Here is a 25,478-nt window from a genome sequence, read left to right as displayed (position 1 = left end):
CGAAATGAAACGGACCTCCGAAGCTTTGCACAACCCTAATAGATATGAACTTTTATTATCTACATATATAGGACCGAGTTAACAACAAAACCACTGGGCCAAATCACACCAAATTTGGCCACAAAACTAATCACTATCCAAGGAGTGATTTTATATATATATATAAGATTATATGAGGCCCCTTCTTCACAGCTGTATAAAATGCACACTGAAGTGGATTATATGGCAATATGGAGTCAAGATAATCCAGTGCAAAGCAGATAATATAAGATTACAAACGGGTTATTTAGCTGTGTGGAAGGGCCTTGAGTCTACACTGCCATATAATCCAGTGCAAATTAGATAATCTGTGGAAGAGGCCTAAGTGAGGCCTAACTCTGCCTGTCCCCTGGGCTTGAGTTGGTTGTTAGGAGACCAAGTGGGCAGAGATTAGCCCTCTAACTGGCAGCAATTGGATAAAAACAATTATTCCTTTCCATCTAATTAGGACTTTATTTTAAGGATTTTAATTAAGGATTTTAACCATATGTTTTATATTTTTTATATTGTTTTAATTGGATTTTCATTGCTGTTTTAATTATGTGTAGGCATCGAATTGTTGCCAATTTTGTACGCCGCCTTGAGTCCCTTCGGGTGAGAAGGGCGGGATATAAATGTTGGAAATAAAATAAAATAAATAAATGTTCTTTTTGTTGTATCAACCTAGAGGCGTGGATGATGGGTTGTGTTGTCAAATTTCGAGGTTGGGGGGCCTGTAGTTTTATTGTTTTGCCGGTTGCCGTGATGCCATCACTCATTTTTATATATGGAGTAGACATGTCCAACAAATCATTTTGAATTGTATATCGGAATTATTTCGGATTGTTCTCGCTTTTTGATACTCATTCCGAGACATTGTCTCACAGAGCAACCAACAATGTAATTCGAACCATTGTTGGACCATTCTCTAATTGTCTCTTAATGTTTCGTTAATTTTTTTCTCCCATAAATTTTTTAAACTATATATTTAAAAATATTTTTAAAAAATTTGTTTCTGCAACCTACCTTAAATGGGAGCTTAGAGCAGCCTAACGTGGCTGCCACTCCCCGGCCAATCAGAAGCTTCCACGATGGACCCAAAGGTGGGGGCTAACGTCCTCTGCGTCCACATGGAAGATTGCCATACAAGCCCAGTGTGTAGTGATTGCGCATGCGTGTCCGCCATTTTAGAAACATTTAGAATCATTACGAATTTTCGGAAATATCCGAAATTTTTGGATGAAAAAATCGGAAATACTTTCTATATCGAAGCGCCAGTGCTTCCTACTTTAGAAACGAGAATTGAAACATTTTTTTCATCGATGGGACATGCCTAATATAGAGATATATATAGATACATATATATATAGAGAGAGAGAGAGATCCCCCTATTCCCCCATTCTTAATACACTTTCAGCCAAGTATATTCTTTGCTTTTACATTCGGTAACCAGATCCCAATTGTAGTGGCGAAATTAGTTCTTTCTTCTGGGCCGTTTCCATGCAAAAGGCAAGGCTTCCCTCCCGAAAGTCTCCCGGAGTATTGGAGCAGCAGATATTCTGTCATAATAATTACAACCAGATCCGCTGCCGGATGAAATATTTTAAAGGTCTCTCTCTGTGTGTCTCTGTTTAAAGAAATGTTACGGTCAATTGATGAACACGCCTTGCTTCGTTGCACAATCCGGCAGGGACGGGCGAAGCTGTCAATTTTCTGTTCCCTCCACTTTCGCCGCCGAGTTAATTCGGTCCCGTTCCTGTCTTCGCTTCCTTTTTTTTCAACATGGAAACTCGCCTGCCTTTTCGGTCGACCTTTCTCCCAATATAAACATTTTACGCACACTTTCTGGAAGCCGTTTTCTCTTCTAGCAAGGATGGGAATGGCAAAGGCTCTCCAGATGTTGCCGGCCTGTTCGTTGGCTGCCGTCGTCAACATCTGGAAGGTTGCACAATCCACATCTGATCCCACTTTTGGAAGAAACAAATGGATGGGAACATAAGAGGAAAGGGAACGGAGGCTGTAGAACTGCACGTCCCGTACAACGATCCTTCAGAGGTTGAGGTTTTGAAAGAAGGTTTCATATATACCGTATATTAGGCATGTCCGATCGATGAAAAAAATGTTTCAATTCTCGTTTCTAAAGTAGGAAGCACTGGCGCTTCGATATAGAAAGTATTTCCGATTTTTTCACCCAAAAATTTCGGATATTTCCGAAAATTCGTAATGATTCTAAATGTTTCTAAAATGGCGGACGCGCATGCGCAATCGCGACACACTGGGCTTGTATGGCAATCTTCCATGTGGACGCAGAGGACGTTAGCCCCCACCTTTGCGTCCATCGTGGAAGCTTCTGATTGGCCGGGGAGCTGCAGCCAGTTAGGCTGCTCTAAGCTCCCATTCAAGGTAGGTTGCAGAAACAATTTTTTTAAAAAATATATTATTTAAATATATATTTTTAAAAAATTTATGGGGGAAAAATTAACGAAACATTAAGAGACAATTAGAGAATGGACCAACAATGGTTCTAATTACATTGCTGGTTGCGCTGTGAGACAATGTCTCAGAATGCGTATCAAAAAGCGAGAACAATCCGAAATAATTCCGATATACAATTCAAAACAATTTTTTGGACATGTCTACTGTATATACTCGAGTCCTTTTTTAGGACTGAAAAAGCCCCCCTCAGCTTATACTCAGGTGAGAGTCCTGGTTGGCTTATATTTGGGATGGCTTATACTTGAGTACATATGGTAAATTTATTATTTTTCTCTATTATTATTGGTATTATTACATGTATTATTTTACTCTATTAATTATTATTATTACATGTATTATTTTACTCTATTATTGTTGTTACTATTACATTTATTTTACTCTGTTTTTGTATTATGATTAATACATTTATTATTTTACTCTGATATTATTATTATTATTGTTGGTGTTATTACATTTATTATTTTGGGGCTCACTACTTCGTCATCTTTATGGCAATCAGGATGAAACTTGGTACACTTGTGGGCAACATTTACCACTTTAAGTGTGCCAAGTTTCAGAGCATTCTGGTGATCCACTGATTTTTTGGAAGTTTTAAAAAGTCTGAAGCTTTGTAAGATCCATTCTATACATGGCAAAATTTTGAGGCTCGCTACTTTGTCATCTTTATAGCAATCAGGATGAAACTTGGCACACTTGTAAGCAGTGTTTACCACTTTAAGTGTGCCAAGTTTCAGAGCATTCTGGTGATCCACTGATTTTTTGGAAATTTTAAAAAGTCTGAAGCTTTGTAAGATTCATTCTATTCGTGGCAAAATTTTGAGGCTCGCTACTTTGTCATCTTTATAGCAATCAGGATGAAACTTGGCACACTTGTAAGCAGTGTTTACCACTTTAAGTGTGCCAAGTTTCAGAGCATTCTGGTGATCCACTGATTTTTTGGAAATTTTAAAACGTTTTTACAAAAAAATTACAAAACGAACCTCTGAAGCTATGCACAGTCCTATGACATATCCATTGAAAAATTTGAGAAAAATGTGCTATAGCAGGATGTTTTGGCAGTTTAATAAACTTTCCTCATATTTTTATGATAGAACCATTTAGGAAATGATATTGACAACCCAGGAACAAAAATCGTATTGTTACATAGTGTTATATGAGTCTACACTGCCATATAATCCATCTCGACGCAGTCAATTTGCCTTCTGAAACTGCCGATCCAGACGAAGTCATGCTGTCGGTCAGTCTCCGTCGATTATATTTTTGACGCCTCGTTTATGTCAGCACCTTCTAGGGCAGATCCCACGTTACATGGAAACATGGGCAAGGAAGCCGTGCGATATTCGGAGCTTCCGAATGTTGTGATTTCGAATCGAGGTTTGTGGTTTCGAACCGAGGAACGTTGTCACAAGTGATGCAATGTGGAGGAGTGTTAACGTCTCGTCTGCCAGATTTCTTTTTCCCATTGCCTCACAAGCTGTTCTCCTTCACCAGGGTTTCACTTGCATGTATTTTCAGATACCATATATACTCTAGTATAAGCCGACCCAAATATAAGCCGAGGCACCTAATTTTACCACACAATCAGACAGGGAAAACACTTGCAAACCAGGAACAGAAAATACTTCCAAATTGTGTCACATAGTGTAATCCAGATCGATAGGCCCGGGGCCCTGGTTTCATCCTTCCCTCTCTCCGGCATCAGTATTCCAGGCCTTCCGTCGACGTCTTCCCGTCCAGATCCAGAAATTGAATTAAATCCGTGACAGAGACAGTTGATTAAAGCAGAACGTGAGGCTAATTAGGGGTTCTGACACTGGAATTGTCGAGATCTGTGGTGTTAATTAGCAGCTCATTAATGTCAGCTCCCCCCGCACTATATGGAAACGGGTGCCGCTTTCCGTGGGAAAAAAATCAACCAGGACAAAGAGGTGAAGCTGGGACCGACCGGCACTCTTCACTGGGGGAAAGGGCAGGAAAGGGGACCGTAATAATGGCGACCCTGTTGCTGTGCTGAGACGAGCTGGAAGCCTCTCTGTAAACATATGGGCATCCTATGTAAAGCATACTTCACAAGGCCCGACAGGACAGCGCCAAGGCTAGCTTATCTCTTAAGGGTTGGACTGGATGGTCCTTGGGGTCTCCTCCAACTCTAGGAATCTATCTATCTATCTATCTATCTATCATATATCTTTCTATCTAATCTATCTATCTATCTATCTATCATCTATCTATCTATTTCTTAAGGGTTGGACTGGATGGTCCTTGGGGTCTCCTCCAACTCTAGGAATCTATCTATCTATCTATCTATCTATCTATCTATCTATCTATCTATCTATCTATCATATATCTTTCTATCTAATCTATCTATCTATCTATCTATCATCTATCTATTTCTTAAGGGTTGGACTGGATGGTCCTTGGGGTCTCCTCCAACTCTAGGAATCTATCTATCTATCTATCTATCTATCTATCTATCTATCATATATCTTTCTATCTAATCTATCTATCTATCTATCATCTATCTATCTATTTCTTAAGGGTTGGACTGGATGGTCCTTGGGGTCTCCTCCAACTCTAGGAATCTATCTATCTATCTATCTATCTATCTATCATATATCTTTCTATCTAATCTATCTATCTATCTATCATCTATCTATCTATTTCTTAAGGGTTGGACTGGATGGTCCTTGGGGTCTCCTCCAACTCTAGGAATCTATCTATCTATCTATCTATCTATCTATCTATCTATCTATCTATCTATCTATCTTTCTATCTAATCTAATCTATCTATCTATCTATCTATCTATCTATCATCTATCTATTTCTTAAGGGTTGGACTGGATGGTCCTTGGGGTCTCCTCCAACTCTAGGAATCTATCTATCTATCTATCTATCTATCTATCTATCTATCTATCTTTCTATCTAATCTAATCTATCTATCTATCTATCTATCTATCATCTATCTATTTCTTAAGGGTTGGACTGGATGGTCCTTGGGGTCTCCTCCAACTCTAGGAATTTACCTACCTACCTACTTATCTCTTAAGGGTTGGACTACATGGTCCTTGGGTCTTCTTCCAACTATAAGAATCTACCTACCTATCTATCTCTTATGGCTTGGACTGGATGGCCCTTGGGGTCTCCTCCAACTCTAGGGTTCTACCTACCTACCTACAAACATACTTACCTCTTAAGGGTTGGACTGGATGGTCCTTGGGCTCCCTATGGGAATCTATCTACCTACCTACCTATCTGTTATGGGTTGGACTACATGGTCCTTGGGGCTTCTTCCAACTATAAGAATCTACCTACCTACCTATCTCTTATAGCTTAGACTGGATGGCCCTTGGAGTCGCTTCCAACTATAAGAATCTACTTACTTACCTACCTACCTACTTACTTATCTCTGAAGGGTTGGACTAGATGGTCCTTGGGGCTTCTTCCAACTCGAGGAATATATCATTCTTTCTCTTATGGGTTGGACTGGATGACCCTTGGGGCTTCTTCCAACTATAAGAATCTACCTACCTACCTACCTACCTACCTACCTATTTCTTATGGGTTGGACTAGATGGTCCTTAGGGTACCTTCCAACTATAGGAATCTACCTACCTACCTATCTCTTATGGGCTGGACTACATGGTCCTTAGGGCTTCTTCCAACTATAAGAATCTACCTACCTACTTACTTATCTCTGAAGGGTTGGACTGGATGGCCCTTGGGGCTTCTTCCAACTCGAGGAACATCTCTATCTCTTATGGGTTGGACTGGATGGCCCTTGGGGTCTCCTCCAACTCTAGGTTTCTTTCTACCTACCTATGTACTTATATCTTAAGTGTTGGACTAGATGGTCCTTGGGGTCCCTTCCAACTCTAGGAATCTACCTACCTACCTATCTCTTATGGGTTGGACTAGATGGTCCTTGGGGTCCCTTCCAACTCTAGGAATCTACCTACCTACCTATCTCTTATGGGTTGGACTAGATGGTCCTTGGGGTCCCTTCCAACTCTAGGAATCTACCTACCCACCTATTTCTTATGGGTTGGACTACATGGTCCTTGGGGCTTCTTCCAACTATAAGAATCTACCTACCTACCTACTTATCTCTGAAGGGTTGGACTGGATGGCCCTTGGGGCTTCTTCCAACTTAAGGAATATCTCTATCTTTTATGGGTTGGACTGGATGGCCCTTGGGGTCTCCTCCAACTCTAGGGTTCTATCAAGCCGAGCTGATGCTGGGCACCATGGGTCAGAGCTGACTTAACCCGGCCTTGGCCGTGCATTAACCACGGATGAATTCGGACCCAGGAGGAGGTAAGCGCAGACCTTGCCCATCTGCTCCCTTGAGCTCCCAACGGGACCAGGTGAAAGGCCAAGCCAAACAACCGTGCAATTGCTAAGCAACGGAGACTCACACACGCGAGGAAGAGCAAAAGCCGCCTCGCCAGAGGGCTTATCACACTCACGCATCAGTGGCATCAAGTTTGGGCGAAAGAGCCTCATTTTGACCCTGTGTCGGAACTCGGAGTTTACGAAAGGGAAGAGCGAGTATTGGGGAAGAGCATCGTGGAGGCTTCTAGATTGCCTTTCGTCCGTAGATGGAACCAACGAGGAAGGGACATTGTGTTACAGTGTTATTGTGTGTTCGGTGATTTTGTGAGCCAGAAAAACGGAAAGAGGGGATGCAGGAGACTCGCTAAACGAAACAGAAGCCCGAGAAGAAGACACAACTAATGGGCCTTCAATATGTGTTGATGGGCAACGCGCGTTAATTTGCCATCCCGCCGAGATCGACGAGGAGAGATCGTGGAACAGTTTGCGGTCCGGAACGGCAATTCTCTCCTCACAGCAATCGATGGCAGGATCTGAGGGCTGGGCACGCCTGGAGAAGGGTCTTGCTGACAATCCCGATGCGCTAACGCTCCCTAATGTTACCTCCCGGTCGGAACGAAGCACTCATTGATTCGTTGGAACCGTAAGAATAATGTCAACGCCTTTATCCCCGCAGGTAGATGCATTGAACTCGCTTTCCTGTTAACTCCTTCCTTCCAGACAACAAACAGCCGAGTGCCAGTCAACACCTCCCAAATGGAGGGTGCCTCCAGGCAAAAACACCCCGCTACCTCTATGTAGACACCTTCAATTATTGACTTTGCAGCTTCATGTCTACTCAATGCATTGAACTTGCTTTCCTGTTAATTCCTTCCTTCCAGATAACAAACACTTAGGTGCCAGTCAACAACTCCCAAACGGAAGGTGCCTCCAGGTGACAACAGCCCTGCTACCTCTATGCAGATACTCCCACTGATTGTCCTTGCAGCTTTGTGGCTACTCAATACATTGAACTCACTTTCCTGTTAATTCTTTCCTTCCAGACAACAAACACTCAAGTGCTAGTCAACACCTCCCAAATGGAGGATGCTTCCAGGCAAAAACAGCCCCACTTCCTCTATGTAGACACCTTCAATTATTTGACTTTGCAACTTCATGGCTACTCAATGCATTGAACTCACCTTCCTGTTAACTCCTTCCTTCCAGATAATAAACAGTCAAGCGCCAGTCAACACCTCCCAAATGGAGGGTGCCTCCAGGCAAAAACACCTCGCTTCCTCTATGTAGACACCTTCAATTATTGACTTTGCAGCTTCATGGCTACTCAATGCATTGAAGTTGCTTTCCTGTTAATTCCTTCCTTCCAGATAGCAAACACTCAAGAGCCAGTCAACACCTCCCAAACGGAGGGTGCCTCCAGGCAAAAAACAGCCCCACTACTTCTCTATAAATGGACTCCACTTGCCTCGTCTATGGGTGCCATTAACCACAGATGCAGGCGAAACATTAGGAGAGAATGCTACTAGAACATGGCCATACAGCCCGGAAAACTCACAGCAGCCCAATTGGAAGCTGACCTCAACTCTGGGGAAACCATGACAAAATCCCACGTGTTGGTTCACACGATCCAAGCCAAGCCGTTGTTAGGGACCGAGGACTGTCCGAGAGGCACGAAGTAGGTCACTTCATTTCGAATGCGAACAGAAGGAAATTCTCCCCTATCTCTCTGCTATGATTTTGCATTTGAAGGCAACTGACCTACTTTGAAAGAGAAATCAGACGAAAGTTACCCCGGTGGTGACACACTCCTCTTACTGTAGAACAACCATTTACGTACCCATCAAAACCAGCCCTGTCTTTATCCGTGATTCGCTTGTGAGTCGGATGTTTGTAACTCGGGGACGGCCTGTGTATAATAGAGGCAGCTCTGTTCTGCTCCAAGGAAGGGAGGAAACTGCCGACGGACACAAAAGCCCCGCAGATGTGTGTTTGCAAACAAGGCTGCCGAGCCGAGGGAGAGAGAGAGGGTCTGAAAGCAGTAATTGTCTTTAATTAAAGGCGCTCGGTGAGAAAAAGGCCGCAAAGCAACTCTCGGCACGACTCTTTCGGGTAAGAAAAACGCCCACAATCCTTAGCATCAGACCACAGAAGCTTAAGTGATCCCAAACTACATTCGTTCAGCAGGACGATCTCAAATCTATATCTTACCACGATACAACATGTATCTGTGCTGCACCACCGTCACGGAATTGCAATCCCAATACACTATGTACACAAAATATGAAAAATGTTCCGTTCCTGGTTTGAAAGTGTGATTCCTGCTTAATTGTGTGGAGTTCCTAATTAGTTCTATCATAGGAACTTAGGACCAAAACGCAAGAGCGGTTCACCCGAAGACAACGGGACCACTTTAAAGGGCCTCCGCCCCATAACATCGTTCCTAGTGCACCTGCTTTTCCGCTCCTTATCTCTAAGCCTCTGAGAAAAGTGAGTCTGTCTCTGTTCCATGTCTTGTTTCCGCAATTCCAAACACCTTGACGTTGACAAAACTTCATCTCCCACGTTTCTCTCAGCCTGCACTTCCGGCAGGTTCTCATGAAAACAGATATCGCTTTCTCCAGTCTCGTGGGAACTGGAGTCAGGTGGGATTTCCACCTGAGACACCCACAATCCACAGCCTCACAACATAGGACCAAAAACCGAGAGCGGTTCACCTGAAAACGACGCTGCTCTCACAAAGGATTGTACCAACAAGAACCATATTGAAAGGACTGTGTCCCTCCCATAACATCATTCCGCATGCACTTGCTTTTCCTCTCCTTATCTCTAAGCCTCTGAGAAAGCGAGTCCATGTCTTGTCTCCACAATTCCAAGCTCCTTGACGTTGACAAAACTTCATCTCCCACGTTTCTCTCCGCCTGCACATATGGCAGGTTCTCAGGAGAACACATATCGCTTTCTCCAGTCTCGTGGGAACTGTCACAAGAATCCAAAAAAAATCCGGACCACTTCCATCCTCTTCTGGACCCTCCACATCTATCCCAGCATCCCCTTCCTCATCTCCTCAGCACTCAAAACCTGAACAGACTCCCAGGAGATTCCAAAACAACTCTCTCTAGGCCACTTCCATCCTCTTCTGGACCCTCCACATAGAATCATAGAATAGTAGATTCGGGCTCGGGCTGTGGCGCAGGCTGGAGAGCAGCTGCAATGAATCACTGCAATGAATCACTGCAATGAATCACACTGACCAGGAGGTCATGAGTTCGAGGCCCGCTCGGAGCCTATGTTTGTCTTGTCTTTGTTCTATGTCAAAAGGCATTGAATGTTTGCCTATATGTGTAATGTGATTCGCCCTGAGTCCCCTTCGGGGTGAGAAAGAAGGGCGGAATATAAATGCTGTAAATAAATAAATAGGGTTGGAAGAGACCTCATGGGCCATCCAGTCCAACCCTATTCTACCAAGAAGCAGGAAATCGCATCCAAAGAAGGAGCCTCCACCACAGTCTGAGGAAGAGAGTTCCAATGCCGAACAGCCCTTCTCACAGTGAGGAAGTTCTTCCTGATGTTCCTGATGATCTATCCCAGCATCCCCTTCCTCATCTCCTCAGCACTCAAAACCTGACCAGATTCCAAAATAACTCTCTCCGGGCCACTTCCATCCTCTTCTGGACCCTCCGCATCTATCCCAGCATCCCCTTCCTCATTTCCTTAGCACTCAAAACCTGACCAGGATATAAAACTCACTCACCTCTGCAAATGGTCCCGTTCTCCACGGACTCGTAGCCCGGCTTGCACATGCAGCGCCCGATTGGCACGAGCCACTCCCCGTCACCGTTGCAGTAGAGCTTGATGGGAACGTCCACCTCCTCGGCGTTGGGGATGCAGGAGCCCCGGGCGGCCACCAAGGACGTGCTCTCAGCGCCGGAAAGTGTCTCCTGGAAGAGGGCCCCGTTCTGGACCACACGTGGGCACTTGCGGTAGAAGACACGGACGGCGATCAGGGACATGCAGCCCCCGTAGTCCTGGAAGGCCAGGTAGAACCCGTTTTTGGAGACGGGCCCGAAGCTCCGCACCTCTGTGTTGATCTTCATCACGCGGCCCCCGAGGTCCACCTGGGAGAAGCTCTCGTCAGCGGCGATGGTGTCAACCTTGGCCCACGGGTTCTCCATCCAGGTGGGGAAGCTCTTGGTGGCGGCGTCGTGGTCGGACTCGTAGTAGTAGAGGTTGAAGGTCTCCTTGCACGACCCAGGGACGTTGGGGATGCTGCTGCAGTCCCGGACGGAGAACTTCATCTCCACGTGGATGCGGTGGGCGCCCCTCCGGCGGATGTACTTGGTCCTCAGCCAGTTGTTCTGGCTGGATTCAAAGACGTTGCACACCTGGTAAGTCCGGATCGTGTTCATGTTCTCGTCGTAGCCGCTCACCTCTTCCCACTGCGGGAAAGAGAGACGGAAAAGTCATAAATTGACACAGAAGGCGTGCATTAGAGATGTGCAAAATTGTTGTTACTCTTCGTATTTTGTATCAAATTCGTTAAATTCATGCATATGAATCGATATTAGAAACATGCAGGAAAGGTGACGGTGGATTTAAGAATCAAAATTAGGGGCCGGACTATGGGTGGGCGACTAAGAACATAGAATTTTTGGAAATGTAGTTTGGGAAGGCAAGAATGCAAAAGTCCCTGCCCTAAACTACATTTCCCAGAACACAGCACTCATCATGAGAAAGCCCACTAGGGGCAGGACTAGCAAAGTTAATGGATTGGCAACTGAGAAAACAGCATTCTGGGAAATGTAGTTTGGGAAGGCAGGAATGCAAAAGGCCCTGCCCTAAACTATATTTCCCAGAATGCAGCGCTCATCATCAGAAAACCCACTAAGGGCAGGACTAGCAAAGTTAATGGATTGGCAACTGAGAAAACATCATTCTGGGAAATGTAGTTTGGGGAGGCAGGAATGCAAAAGGCCTTGCCCTAAACTATATTTCCCAGAATGCAGCGCTCATCATCAGAAAGCTCACTAGGGGAAGGACTAGCAAAGTTAATGGATTGGCGACTGAGAAAACAGCATTTTTGGAAATGTAGTTTGGGGAAGGTGATAATGTAAAAGATCCTGCCCTAAACTACATTTCCCAGAATGCAGCATTCATCATGAGAAAGCCCACTAAGGGCAGGACTAGCAAAGTTAATGGGTGGGAGACTGAAAACACAGCGTTCTGGGAAATATAGTTTGGGAAGGCGAGACTGTCCAACCTCGATTCCTTTTTCATGCACCAACTCACCCCTGATGGCGGATGCACCATCCAACCCAGTTCTGCCGTCGCGGTGGTGGAATCCATCAGCGTTTCTGCAAGAGAACATCCAAAGCAAAGTCAATATCTAACACGGGGAGTTTTGTTCCTGGATTCTCAATACCTGGTAGGCCCAAATTTGAATACTGGTGGGGTGAAGGGGGGATTATGTCCATTGGGAGTTGTAGTTGCTGGCATTTATAGTTCACCTACAATCAAAAAGCATTCTGAACTCCACCAACGATGGAATTGAACCAAATTCGTCACACTACCTACATGGCCAACATTGAATACTAGTGGGGTTGGGGGACAGTTTTTGAATTATGGGAGTTGTAGTTTGCCAACACTCAGAGAGCACTCTACCAAACTGGTAATGGAACTAGTAAACTTGCCACACATACCCAGATACCGGTGGGGTTTCGAGGGGACTGACCTCTGAGGTTGGGAGTTATAGATATTACTGAGGACTCGACTTTTTTTCAGAGCGACTTTCTCTTTTTGTGATAATGCCAGGCTCGTCTGGCGGAGATTTAGGTCAGCCTGCCTGCCTTCGCAGCCAGCGAGCACAGATGTCTCCAAACCGCTGTCGACTCTGAGGAATCGGAGCAACAAACGCAGTATATATATCAGGAAAATGTGTGCCTCGTGTCAAGGGCCCGGAGTGGAGAGCCGAGCCTGTAGAGGCATCATTTTTCCAGGTCATGATGGGAAACCGAGCCTAGATCCCTCAAGTTGGAAAGCCGTGTCCGTAGAGACATCATTTTCAAGGTCACAACGGGAAACCAAGCCTAGATTCCTCAAGCTGGAAAGCCGTGTCTGTAGAGACGTCTTTTTCCAGGTCACAATGGGAAACCGAGCCTAGATCCCTCGAGTTGGAAAGCCGTGTCCGTAGAGACATCATTTTCAAGGTCACAACGGGAAACCAAGCCTAGATTCCTCAAGCTGGAAAGCCGTGTCTGTAGAGACGTCTTTTTCCAGGTCACAATGGGAAACCGAGCCTAGATCCCTCGAGTTGGAAAGCCGTGTCTGTAGAAACGTCTTTTTCCAGGACATGACGGAAAACCAAGCCTAGATTCCTCCAGTTGGAAAGCCATGTCTGTAGAGACGTCTTTTTCCAGGTCACAACAGGAAACTGAGCCTAGATTCCTCAAGTTAGAAAGCCGTGTCTGTCAAGACGTCTTTTTCCAAGTCACGACGGGAAACCGAGCCTAGATTCCTCAAGTCAGAAGAGAGCTCAAGGGCCACCCGTTGCAACGCCGTCTCCTGTCCCAACTTTGGGAAGAGGCCGAGAGATACAACATAGCTTGACACAAGAGGATTTGAGAGCCAAGCTTTGTATGAGTGGGTTGCTGTGAGTTTTCTGGGCAAGAACCCAGTGATTCTGGCCGTGAAAGCCTTCCAGGTCACGGAGGGAACCGAGCCTAGATTTCTTGAGTCAGAAGAGAGCTCAAGGGCCACCCGTTGCAACGCCGTCTCCTGTCCCAACTTTGGGAAGAGGCCGGGAAACAAAATATAAGTTGGCACAAGAGGATTTGAGAGCCAAGCTTTGTATGAGTGGGTTGCTGTGAGTTTTCTGGGCAACAATCCAGTGATTCCAGCCGTCAAAGCCTTCCAGGTCACGGAGGGAACCGAGCCTAGATTCCTCAAGTCAGAAGAGAGCTCAAGGGCCACCTGTTGCAATGCCGTCTCCTGTCCCGACTTTGGGAAGAGGCCGAGAGACAAAATATAAGTTTACACAAGAGGATTTGAGAGCCAAGTTTTGTATGAGTGGGTTGCTGTGAGTTTTTTGGGCAACAACCCATGAAGGCCTTAGATGACACTTTGTATGAGTGCCCCCATGTCTCCCCATGTGACGTGAACAGGACTCTCCCAAAGTCCGCAGTATCATCACCTACAAAATATCAATTTGGAGACAGCCAAATGGAAGTAATGATTCGGCCACCCAACCCATTCCAGACCTTCTCCTGTCCATTTCCTTCTCCACTGCTCCTAAACCGGGATCAGAGAGCGGCTTGCCGGGCAGCCTTTGTTCTATCCTTCCATCTGTTCTGGCCTGAATATTTGATAGGCCTGTGACGCCTAGAAAGAGCCACCGGGGAGGAAGGAAAGCCAAGCCACGGGAGCCGAGAAGTAGGAAGAGAACAAGCAGAACGGGCCATCAAAGTAGTGCGTGATGTGGGTCATTCTGGTTTTATTGTTGCCCCAGATCTATTAGGTCCTTCACCTTATTCGTCTTGTTTTCTGTGTAGACACAATTGCAGTTATTCCTGATACAATTGCAGTTATTCCTGATACTGTAACGCTCTTGGTTTTTGTTACGTGTAGATACAATCATAGTTATTCCTGATACAATCACCGCTATTCCTGATACTGTAACACTTTTGCTTTTGGTTACGTGTAGACACAATCGCAGTTATTCCCGATACAACCACAGTTATTCCTGATACTGTAACACTTTTGCTTTTGGTTACGTGTAGACACAATCGCAGTTATTCCCGATACAACCACAGTTATTCCTGATATTGTAATGGTCTTGCTTTTGGTTATGTGTAGACACAATCGCAGTTATTCCCGATACAATCGCAGATATTCCTGATACTGTAACATTCTTGCTTTTGGTTACATGTAGATACAATCATAGTTATTTGTGATACAATCGCAGTTATTCCTGATACTGTAACACTATTGTCTTGGGTTACGTGTGGACACAATCGCAGTTATTTCTGATGCAATCACAGTCATTCCTGATACTGTAATGGTCTTGCTTAGGTTACGTGTAGACACAATCATAGTTATTCCTGATACAATCATAGTTATTTGTGATACAATCACCGTTATTCCTGATACTGTAACGCTCTTGCTTTTGGTTACGTGTAGACACAATCGCAATTATTCCTGATACAATCACCGTTATTCCTGATACTGTAACGCTCTTGCTTTTGGTTACGTTTAGATAGAATCATAGTTATTCCTGATACAATCACCGTTATTCCTGATACTGTAACACTCTTGCTTTTGGTTATGTGTAGACACAATCGCAGTTATTCCCGATACTGGGACATTCATTGAAAAACTATCACAAAATGTGCTGCAGGGTGTCTCTCCTGCAAAGACCAAGTTTCTCCCATGTTTTCACAGTAGAACCAATTAGGAGATGACATTGATCACCCAGAAACAAAAATCATAGTGTGACATAGTGGGATAATTCAACGCTGCCTTCCTGCTGCAGAAGGCAAATTTTGCACCAAAGCAAAAGGAAATGCATGCCTGAAAACACGACAAATTGGCAGGTCTATGTCCTGTGTGCCCAGGCTTTGCTCACGCTTCCGAAGGCACACTCGTGTCCCTAGTAAGAGACTAAATGCGTGTTGCTTCCCTTGCCCATTTCTCCTCGTGTTTTGGGACGCGGCCCAAGCCCTGCTGGCAACCGGAGTCTGGGATGCCGCCGGACGGTAATGAAATACCGAGAAGGGAGGGCGAAAAATAACAACGACAGCCCTGGAGCACTTGGCTGTTGGAGACGTGCTCCGAGCCAAGAATTCTCCGCCGAGCGAGAGGAAAGGGCCTTTCCAGGCTCACCCGAAGGCGCTTCAACCATAAGGAGGTTTCGAATCAGAAGTTATGCCTGTCTTCATGGCCAAAGATGCATCACCATAGGGACACTTGACCAAACGCGCCCTGTAACAGTCCTTGTTGAGCAAGAGGAATAACTGCAATTGTGTCTACATGTAACCGAAATCAATAGTGTTACAGTATCAGGAATAACTGTGATTGTGTCTACACATAATCAAAAGTAAGAGCGTTATAGTATCAGGAATAACGGCGATTGTATCAGGAATAACTGCGATTGTGTCTATATGTAACCGAAAGCAAGAGTGTTACAGTATCAGGAATAACTGCGATTGTGTTTACATGTAACCAAAATTAAGACCGTTACAGTATCAGGAATAAGTGTAATTGTGTCTACATGTAACTAAAAGCAAGAGCATTACAGTATCAGGAATAATTGCAATTGTATCAGGAATAACTGCGATTGTGTCTACACGTAACCGAAAGCAAGAGCGTTACAGTATTAGGAATAATGGCGATTGTATCAGGAATAACTGCAATTGTGTCCACACGTAACCAAAAGCAAGAGCATTACAGTATCAGGAATAACTGCGATTGTGTCTACACGTAACCAAAAGCAAGTGTTACAGTATCAGGAATAACTGTCATTGTATGAGGAATAACTGCGATTGTATCAGGAATAACTGCAATTGTGTCTACCCGTAAAAAAAAGCAATAGTGCTACAGTATCAGGAATAACTGCGATTGTGTCTACATGTAACTAAAGACAATAGTGTTACAGTATCAGGAATAACTGTGATTGTATCAGGAATAACTGTGATTGTGTCTACACGTAACTAAAGACAATAGTGTTACAGTATCAGGAATAACTGCAATAGTATCAGGAATAACTGAGATTGTGTCTACACGTAACCAAAATTAAGACTGTTACAATATCAGGAATAAGTGTAATTGTGTCTACACGTAACCAAAAGCAGGATCGTTACAGTATCAGGAATAAGTGTAATTGTGTTTACACGTAACTAAAAGCAATAGTGTTACAGTATCAGAAATAACTGTGATAGTATTAGGAATAACTGCGATTGTGTCTACACATAACCAAAATTAAGACCGTTACAATATCAGGAATAAGTGTAATTGTGTCTACACGTAACCAAAAACAATAGTGTTACAGTATCAGGAATAACTGTAATTGTAACAGGAATAACTGCAATTTTGTCTACACGTAACCAAAAGCAAGACCATTACAGTATCAGGAATAACTTTGATTTTGTCTACACATAACCAAAAGTAAGAGCGTTACAGTATCAGGAATAAGTGTAATTGTGTCTGCACATAACTAAAAGCAAGAGCGTTACAGTATCAGGAATAACTGCGATTGTATCAGGAATAACTGAGATTGTGTCTACACGTAACCGAAAGCAAGAGCGTTACAGTATCAGGAATAACTGCAATAGTATCAGGAAGAACTGTGATTGTGTCTACACATAACCAAAATTAAGACAATAAGTGTAATTGTGTCTACACGTAACCAAAAGCAGGAGTGTTACAGTATCAGGAATAATTGTGATTGCGTCTACACGTAACCAAAATTAAGACCATTACAGTATCAGGAATAAGTGTAATTGTGTCAACACGTAACCAAAATTAAGACCGTTACAATATCAGGAATAACTGCCATTCGTAACCAAAATTAAGACCGTTACAATATCAGGAATAACTGCCATTCGTAACCAAAATTAAGACCGTTACAATATCAGGAATAACTGCCATTCGTAACCAAAATTAAGACCGTTACAATATCAGGAATAATTGCCATTCGTAACCAAAATTAAGACCGTTACAGTATCAGGAATAAGTGTAATTGTGTCTCCACGTAACCAAAAGCAAGAGTGTTACAGTATCAGGAAGAACTGTGATTGTTTTCACTTTTGTTTTGTCCTTCTCGGAAGGCTCCCCCGACTGTATTCCCTTTTAGGAATCCCGCAGAAACGTGCCGCAACAAGTCCGGCCGACCGTTGTGTTTCCGAGAGGTACCGAAGGGGAAGCTCCAACGAGAACGGCAAAGCCACAGAAATTCTTTTCCCTCCCCGATGCTGATCTCAGCACTACCGACCACAGCTCTTATTTTTAAATATATATATGGATTTTATAACTATAATTACGAAGAAACGAGGGGAGGAAATAAAGGGGCGATGCACAGAAGTGTGGGCAACACATCCAAGTGAACGGAAGCAGCACGTATTCTGAAAACGTGAGGTCGATATAATGCAACGTACGGCGATGGGATATCTACGCCATCCGGTCCAAATGTTTCACCAAGCTTGGCATCCATAATTAGACCGGAATGGAGAAACGTATGGTGCTGGGACGTCTACACCATCCGGTCCAAATGGTTCGCCAAGCTTGGCATCCATAATTAGACCAGAATGGAGAAACATATAGTGCTGGGATGTCTACACCATCCGGTCCAAATGTTTCACCAAGCTTGACGTCCATAATTAGACCGGAATGGTGAAACGTACGGTGCTGGGATATCTAAGCCATCCGGTCCAAACGTTTCACCAAGCTTGGCATCCATAATTAGACCAGAATGGAGAAACATATAGTGCTGGGATGTCTACACCATCCGGTCCAAATGTTTCACCAAGCTTGGCATCCATAATTAGACCGGAATGGTGAAACGTACGGTGCTGGGATATCTACGCCATCCGGTCCAAACGTTTCACCAAGCTTGGCATCCATAATTAGACCAGAATGGAGAAACATATAGTGCTGGGATGTCTACACCATCCGGTCCAAATGTTTCACCAAGCTTGGCATCCATAATTAGACCGGAATGGTGAAACGTACGGTGCTGGGATATCTACGCCATCCGGTCCAAACGTTTCACCAAGCTTGGCATCCATAATTAGACCAGAATGGAGAAACATATAGTGCTGGGATGTCTACACCATCCGGTCCAAATGTTTCACCAAGCTTGGCATCCATAATTAGACCGGAATGGAGAAACGTACGGTGCTGGGATATCTACGCCATCCGGTCCAAACGTTTCACCAAGCTTGGCATCCATAATGAGACCAGAATGGGTAAATAAATGGTTCGCCAGGCTTGGTGTCCACAATTGGACCGGAATGGGGAAACATACGGTGATGAGATGTCTATGCCATCTGGTCCAAATGGTTCACCAACCTTGGCATTCGTAATTACTGGAATGGATAAACTTACAGCAATGGGATGTCTACGCCATCCGGTCCAAATGTTTCACCAAGCTTGGCATCCATAATTACCGGAACGGAGAAATACAGGGCGATGGGACATCTATGCCATCAGATCCAAATCATATGGCGATGGGATATCTACACAATCCAATCCAAATGGTTCACCAAGCTTGACGTCCATAATTAGACCGGAATGGGGAAACACAGAGTGATGGGACATCTAAACCATCCGATTCAACTGTTTGGCTGGGCTTAGCGTCCATAATGAGACCAGAATGGGAAACGTACAGTGATGGGATGTCTACACCATCCGATCCAAATGGTTTGCCGGGTTTGGAGTCCATAATTAGACCAGAATAAGGAAGCGTACGGCAATGGGATATCCAATCCAAATGGTTCACCAAGTAGAATGGGAAAAAATGGGGCGATGGGATGTCTACACCATCCGATCCAAATGGTTCACCAAGCTTGGCATCCGTTAGACCAGAATGGAGAAACGTATGGCAATGGGATGTCTACGCCATCCGGTCCAAATGTTTCACCAAGCTTGGCATCCATAATTAGACCGGAATGGGGAAACATAGGGAGATGGGACGTATACGCCATCCGGTCCAAATGTTTCACCAAACTTGATGTCCACAATTAGACCCGAATGGGGAAACACAGAGTGATGGGACATCTAAACCATCCGATTCAATTGTTTTGCTGGGCTTAGTGTCCATAATGAGACCAGAATGGGGAAACGTTCAGCGATGGGACGTCTACACCATCCGATCCAAATGGTTTGCTGGGTTTGGAGTCCATAATGAGACGGGAATGGGGAAACGTATGGCAACGGGAGGTCTTCTGACAATCTTCGGACCCCCCTTTCCCCCCTTCTTGGAGCGACACCGGCAGCTGCGTGTGTCCCTCTCGCATAGATCTGGTGACAAGTGGCCACCCACTAGGGATGAGTCCGGGTCTCATATTGCGGGGTCTGTCTTTTCGGAGGGAGAGAGAGAGACACACACAGAGTTTCGCCTGCCAAAGCAAGCTCCAGGCCTGGGCCGGACCCCAAAACGGAGCAGACTTTGGGAGGGCTTAATGCACTGTTTATAGAGTCTGCGTTTACAGGGAGGATGGGTAACCTAATCCCCGCCGGGACCAACCGTTCCGCGGTGATTCAATTCTTTGGCAACGGCCCACGGCCCATAAACTCTTACAACGAGCCTGTCTCGTCTCTGGGAAGAGAGAGACTCAGAGAACGGCGAAATCCTCCACGGAGAGCCAGGCCACCATATTGACCCAGGAGAGGGACACAAATTGGACACAAATCGTACAATTAATTCGCCGGACTTGGCCTCCGTAATGAGACCGGCAATGGGATGTCTACGCCATCCGGTCCGAATGTTTCGCCAAGCTTGGCATCCTTAATGAAACCGGAATGGGGAAACGTATGGAAATGGCGTGTTAGTTGAATACCGTGATAGGAAAATTAGCGTGCAGAATAATTACTAATTACCAATTAATAATTAAATAAATAAATTAAATAATAATTTAATTATAATAATAATAATAATTCTCTCCGTCAGGAGAGAATACTTCTGGAACATGGCCACACAGCCCGAAAGACATACAACAACCCTGTGATCCTGGCCATGAAAGCCTTCGACAACACATTAAATAATAATTTATTTAATTAATAATTACATAAAATAATAATTTATTTAATTAATAATTACATACATTAAATAATAACTTATTTAATTAATAATTAAATATGTATCTATTATTAGCATTAGAATATATTATTATTATGTCTATTTATAGCAGCTATGTATCTATTATTAGTATTAGAATATATTTTTATTATTATTATTATTATTTATATCCCGTGTTTTCTCTCCACAAGACTCAAAGCAGCTATGTATCTATTATTAGTATTAGAATATATTATTATTATTTATATGCCACTTTTTCTCTTCACAAGGAGACTCAAAGCAGTTATGTATCTATTATTAGTATCAGAATATATTATTATTATTATTATTATTATTATTATTATTATTATTATTATTATTATTATTTATATCCCACTTTTTCTCTCCACATGGAGTTATGTATCTATTATTAGTATCAGAATATATTATTATTATTATTATGTTGATTTATGCCTTCTCTTGGGTGGCGGGCAGTACGGACTTTCGACACATCTGTTTGCTTAAGTTCAGATTTAATATGATTCATATCAAGTTATTATTTTAATAAAAAAAATGAAGAGAACGAAATATTCTCTTAATTGGTTTTTTAATTAAAAACCCCATTTTAGATTTTAAACAATTTCCCCCCGTCCTGTAATTATTGCTCGAAGCAAAGAATTAAAATTGGTTAGTGCCCTCCTTTGACAGCGTACTTCAAGGTCAATACAAATCATATATATATATATATATATATATATATATATATATATATATATTCGATGTAAAATTTTACTTGATCCTATATGTTGATGACCTCAGTATGGTGCGACAACACGACCCATCATTTCCGTGAAACATAAGCAACGCGTTCCACCTAACGACACGCCTACATGTCTACCTATAGTCACCTTTTGAGTCAATTCCACAACAAAAGGAATATGTCCATCATACGAATTCTACGAACTGGAACGTTCTCCCACGGCTTAGCCCAAATCTGTCTTTTCCCATAGAATCCTCGGTGGATATTTCACGTATGATGTGTCCCCTCTTCTCCCTGATGTCAGGAAGTCGGGAGGGAGGGAGACATGTCAACATGGGCTTCTCCCGCTTTGACAGCTCTAGATCTGTCTCTCTTCCCTTCGGAAAATATATATCTCACTCGCCAAGGTCATGGCGGAGACTGGAAGAGGGACATGGGTTGAGTCTGGAAACCTGGCTGAAGTTCTGGAGGCCAAGCTCAACGAGGAATGACTTAGGAGGTTGGGGAGGTTTAGTTCGGAGATGACGTGAGATGGATGGCCATCTGTCAGGATGGTGTCTCCTTGAAGATGGCCTGGATGGTCTTTGGGGCCTCTTCCAACTCTACAATGTTCAGCCCACAATCCTGAACCAATAAGATGGAAATTCTGGAAGCCAAGCTCCATGAGGAATGACTTAGAAGGTTGGGTAGGTTTAGCCTGGAGATGACGTGAGATGGATGGCCATCTGTCAGGATGGTGTCTCCTTGAAGATGGGCTGGATGGCCTTTGGAGCATCTTCCAACTCTACAATGATTAGCCCACAATCCTGAACCAATAAGATGGAAAATCTGGAAATTCATCTATGAGATGATGTGAGATGGATGGCCATCTATTAGGAGGACTTGGATGGTGTCTCCTTGAAGATTGGCTGGATGGCCTTTGGAACATCTTCCAACTCTACAATGTTTAGCCCACAATCCTGAACCAATAAGATGGAAATTCTGGAAGCCAAGCTCCATGAGGAATGACTTAGGAGGTTGGGTAGGTTTAGCCTGGAGATGACGTGAGATGGATGGCCATCTGTCAGGATGGTGTCTCCTTGAAGATGGGCTGGATGGCCTTTGGAGCATCTTCCAACTCTACAATGATTAGCCCACAATCCTGAACCAATAAGATGGAAATTCTGGAAGCCAAGCTCTATGAGATGACGTGAGATGGATGGCCATCTGTTAGGAAGACTTGGATGGTGTCTCCTTGAAGATATATTGGACCACCCTTGGGGTCTCTTCCAACTCTAGGATGTTTAGCCCAAAATCCTGAACCAATAAGATGGAAATTCCAGAAGCCAAGCTCCATGAGGAATGACTTAGAAGGTTGGGTAGGTTTAGCTCGGAGATGACGTGAGATGGATGGCCATCTGTTAGGAGGACTTGGGTGGTGTCTCCTTGAAGATGGGCTGGATGGTCTTTGGAGCATCTTCCAACTCTACAATGTTTAGCCCAAAATCCTGAACCAATAAGATGGAAAATCCAGAAGCCAAGCTCCATGAGGAATGACTTAGAAGGTTGGGTAGGTTTAGCTCGGAGATGACGTGAGATGGATGGCCATCTGTTAGGAGGACTTGGATGGTGTCTCCTTGAAGATGGATTGGACCTCTTCCAACTATAAGAGCCCACAATCCTGGAAGAGATCTTCAACCATGAAAGAAGATGTTCTGGTGATTTGGAGACTAGTGGAGACACCAAGTATTGGATTGAACCAACACGACAAGAAATCCCATCTCAAGAGTAGGAAGACCTTCTCGACTAGAAGAGATCTTCAAACATGGAAGGGGGTGAACTCTGTCTTTCCTTCGGAAAATATATCTCATGGTCAGCAAGGTGGCAAACACAGTGTCGTGGCGGACACTGGTAGAGGGATATGGGCTGAGCCTGGAGGCCTGTCTCTGCTTCTCAACCCAAGTCCTTCAAAGAAGGTCATCTCCTTCATCGGACTCAATAAAATAATAATAATAATCCCATCTGAATGCTAGACACACCACATACCCTTTGGAGGTGGACTCAGTACAAAAAGAACAACAATAACAATCCCATCTGAAAGCCAGACAACCCACCTAGCCTTTGGTGCATCCCACACCAAGTCCACCTCCCTTTGGAGGTGGACTCCATCATCATCATCATCATCATCATCATCATCACCATCACCCTCATCATTCCATCTGAAAGCCTGACACCTTCTCGTTGGAGGTGGACGCAATCAAATCATAACAAGAAGAAGGAAATATGGGCCTTCCTTTGGGGCATCACACTCAAAGTCCATCTGCTTTTGGAGGTGGGCTCCATCATCATCATCATCATCATCATCATCATCCTATTTGAAAGCCAGACACCTTCCCTTTGGAGGTGGTCTCCATCAGATAATAATGAGGAAATACGGGCCTTCCTTTGGGGCATCCCACCCCAAAGTCCACCTCCCTTTGGAGGTGGACTCCATCATCATCATCATCATCATCATCATCATCATCATCATCATCATCATCATCATTCCATCTGAAAGCCAGACACCTTCCCTTTGGAGGTGGACTCAATAATAATAATGGACTAAAAGACTTCCTTTGGGGCATCCCACCACAAAGTCCATCTGCTTTTGGAGGTGGACTCAATCATCATCATCATCATTCCATCTGAAAGCCAAAGGTGGACTCCATCATCATCATCATCATCATCATCATCATCATCATCATCATCATCATCCTACCTGATAGCGAGACACCTTCCCTTTGGAGGTGGACCTCATCAAATCATAAGAAGAAGAAGGGACTAAGAGCGTCCCACCCCAAAGTCCATCTGCTTTTGGAGGTGGACTCCATCATCATTAACACCATCATCATTCCATCTGAAAGCCAGAGGTGGATTCAATCATCATCATCATCATCATCCCACCTGAAAGCGAGACACCTTCCCATTGGAGGTGGACTCCATCAAATCATAAGAAGAAGGACTAAGAGCATCCCACCCCAAAGTCCACCTTCCTTTGGAGATGGACTCCATCATCTCCATCATCATCATCATCATCATCATCATCACCCTCATCATTCCATCTCAACGCCAGCCAGAACCTTCCCATTGGAGGTGGACTCATCAAATCATAAGAAGAAGACGGGACTAAGAGCATCCCATCCCAAAGTCCACCTTCATTTGGAGATGGACTCCATCATCATCATAATCACTATCATCACCATCATCATTACCATCATCATCATCATCATCATCATTACACCTGAAAGCGAGACACCTTCCCGTTGGAGGTGGACCTCATCAAATCATGAGAAGAAGACGGGACGAAGACCATCCTGCCCCAAAGTCCACCTTCCTTTGGAGATGGACTCCATCATCATCATCATCATCATCACCATCATCATCATCACCCTCATCATTCCATCTCAACGCCAGCCAGAACCTTCCCTGTGGAGCTGGACTCCCACCCAATGACCGGAATCCCTTGGGGAGTGAATGGGAAGGGTCTCCTCCTCCCCTGGGCCCTAATTTCCCACCCAAATGGGGCCGGGGTCGGGTGTGGGGTCGAGTGTCCCTTCCAGGAAGGCAGGCGCTGTCCAGCCCTCCCTATGGGTCTGAAGGCCTCTCTCTGTCTCCCTGCCCCTTTCTCTCTCTCTCTCTCTCTCTATCCTTCCTTCTCTGGCCTGGACTCACCTTCCAGGGCGGACGCGAAGGGGGACCGGGGTCCCCAGGAGGAGGAGGAGGCGGCGGCCAGGAGGGCCAGGAGGGGGCCCCACAGCCGGCGAGGAGGAGGAAGGAGGAGAAGGAGCAGCCCCATGGCCGCCAGCAGAGGCCCCGAGACCAGGATGGGAGGATGGATGGGAGGAGGAGGAGGAGGAGGATGCTGCAAAAGCGGGCGAGGGGAGGGGGAGGAGGAGGAGGAGGGGGCGGGGCCAGGAGGAGGTGGGGAGGGGGCGACGGAGGGAAGGAAGAGATGGAGGCAGGAAGAGGCCACTCTCCCTCTCCCTCCCGCCTGCCTTCGCTCTCTTTCTCTCTGTCTCGCGTTCCCTCTTTCTCTCTCGACTGTTCCCGGTCCCCCTCCCTCCCGCCTTCCTTCCTTCTCTCTCTCAC

The 25,478-nt window shown here is 44.7% G+C and overlaps 1 protein-coding gene across 3 annotated transcripts in view; it reads right to left on the bottom strand.

The window, feature by feature from the left end:
• Positions 1-25,268, bottom strand: part of ephb2 (EPH receptor B2) — a 50,059-nt gene extending 24,791 nt beyond the window's left edge. For all 3 annotated transcript variants that reach the window (XM_062965534.1, XM_062965535.1, XM_062965536.1), the window contains exons 1-3: positions 25,062-25,268; positions 12,133-12,197; positions 10,598-11,282 (exon numbers count right to left, since the gene is read on the bottom strand). In XM_062965534.1, the coding sequence (XP_062821604.1) occupies positions 10,598-11,282; positions 12,133-12,197; positions 25,062-25,185 (874 nt within the window). In that variant the 5' untranslated portion in view covers positions 25,186-25,268. The remainder of the gene's footprint in view (positions 1-10,597; positions 11,283-12,132; positions 12,198-25,061) is intronic.
• Positions 25,269-25,478: the final 210 nt, after the last annotated feature.

This window comes from Anolis carolinensis, unplaced genomic scaffold (assembly GCF_035594765.1).
Source record: "Anolis carolinensis isolate JA03-04 unplaced genomic scaffold, rAnoCar3.1.pri scaffold_15, whole genome shotgun sequence".
Classification (NCBI taxonomy): Eukaryota; Metazoa; Chordata; class Lepidosauria; order Squamata; family Dactyloidae; genus Anolis; species Anolis carolinensis.
Note: the sequence above shows the minus strand (reverse complement) of the source record. Positions and strands in the feature narration are given on the sequence as shown.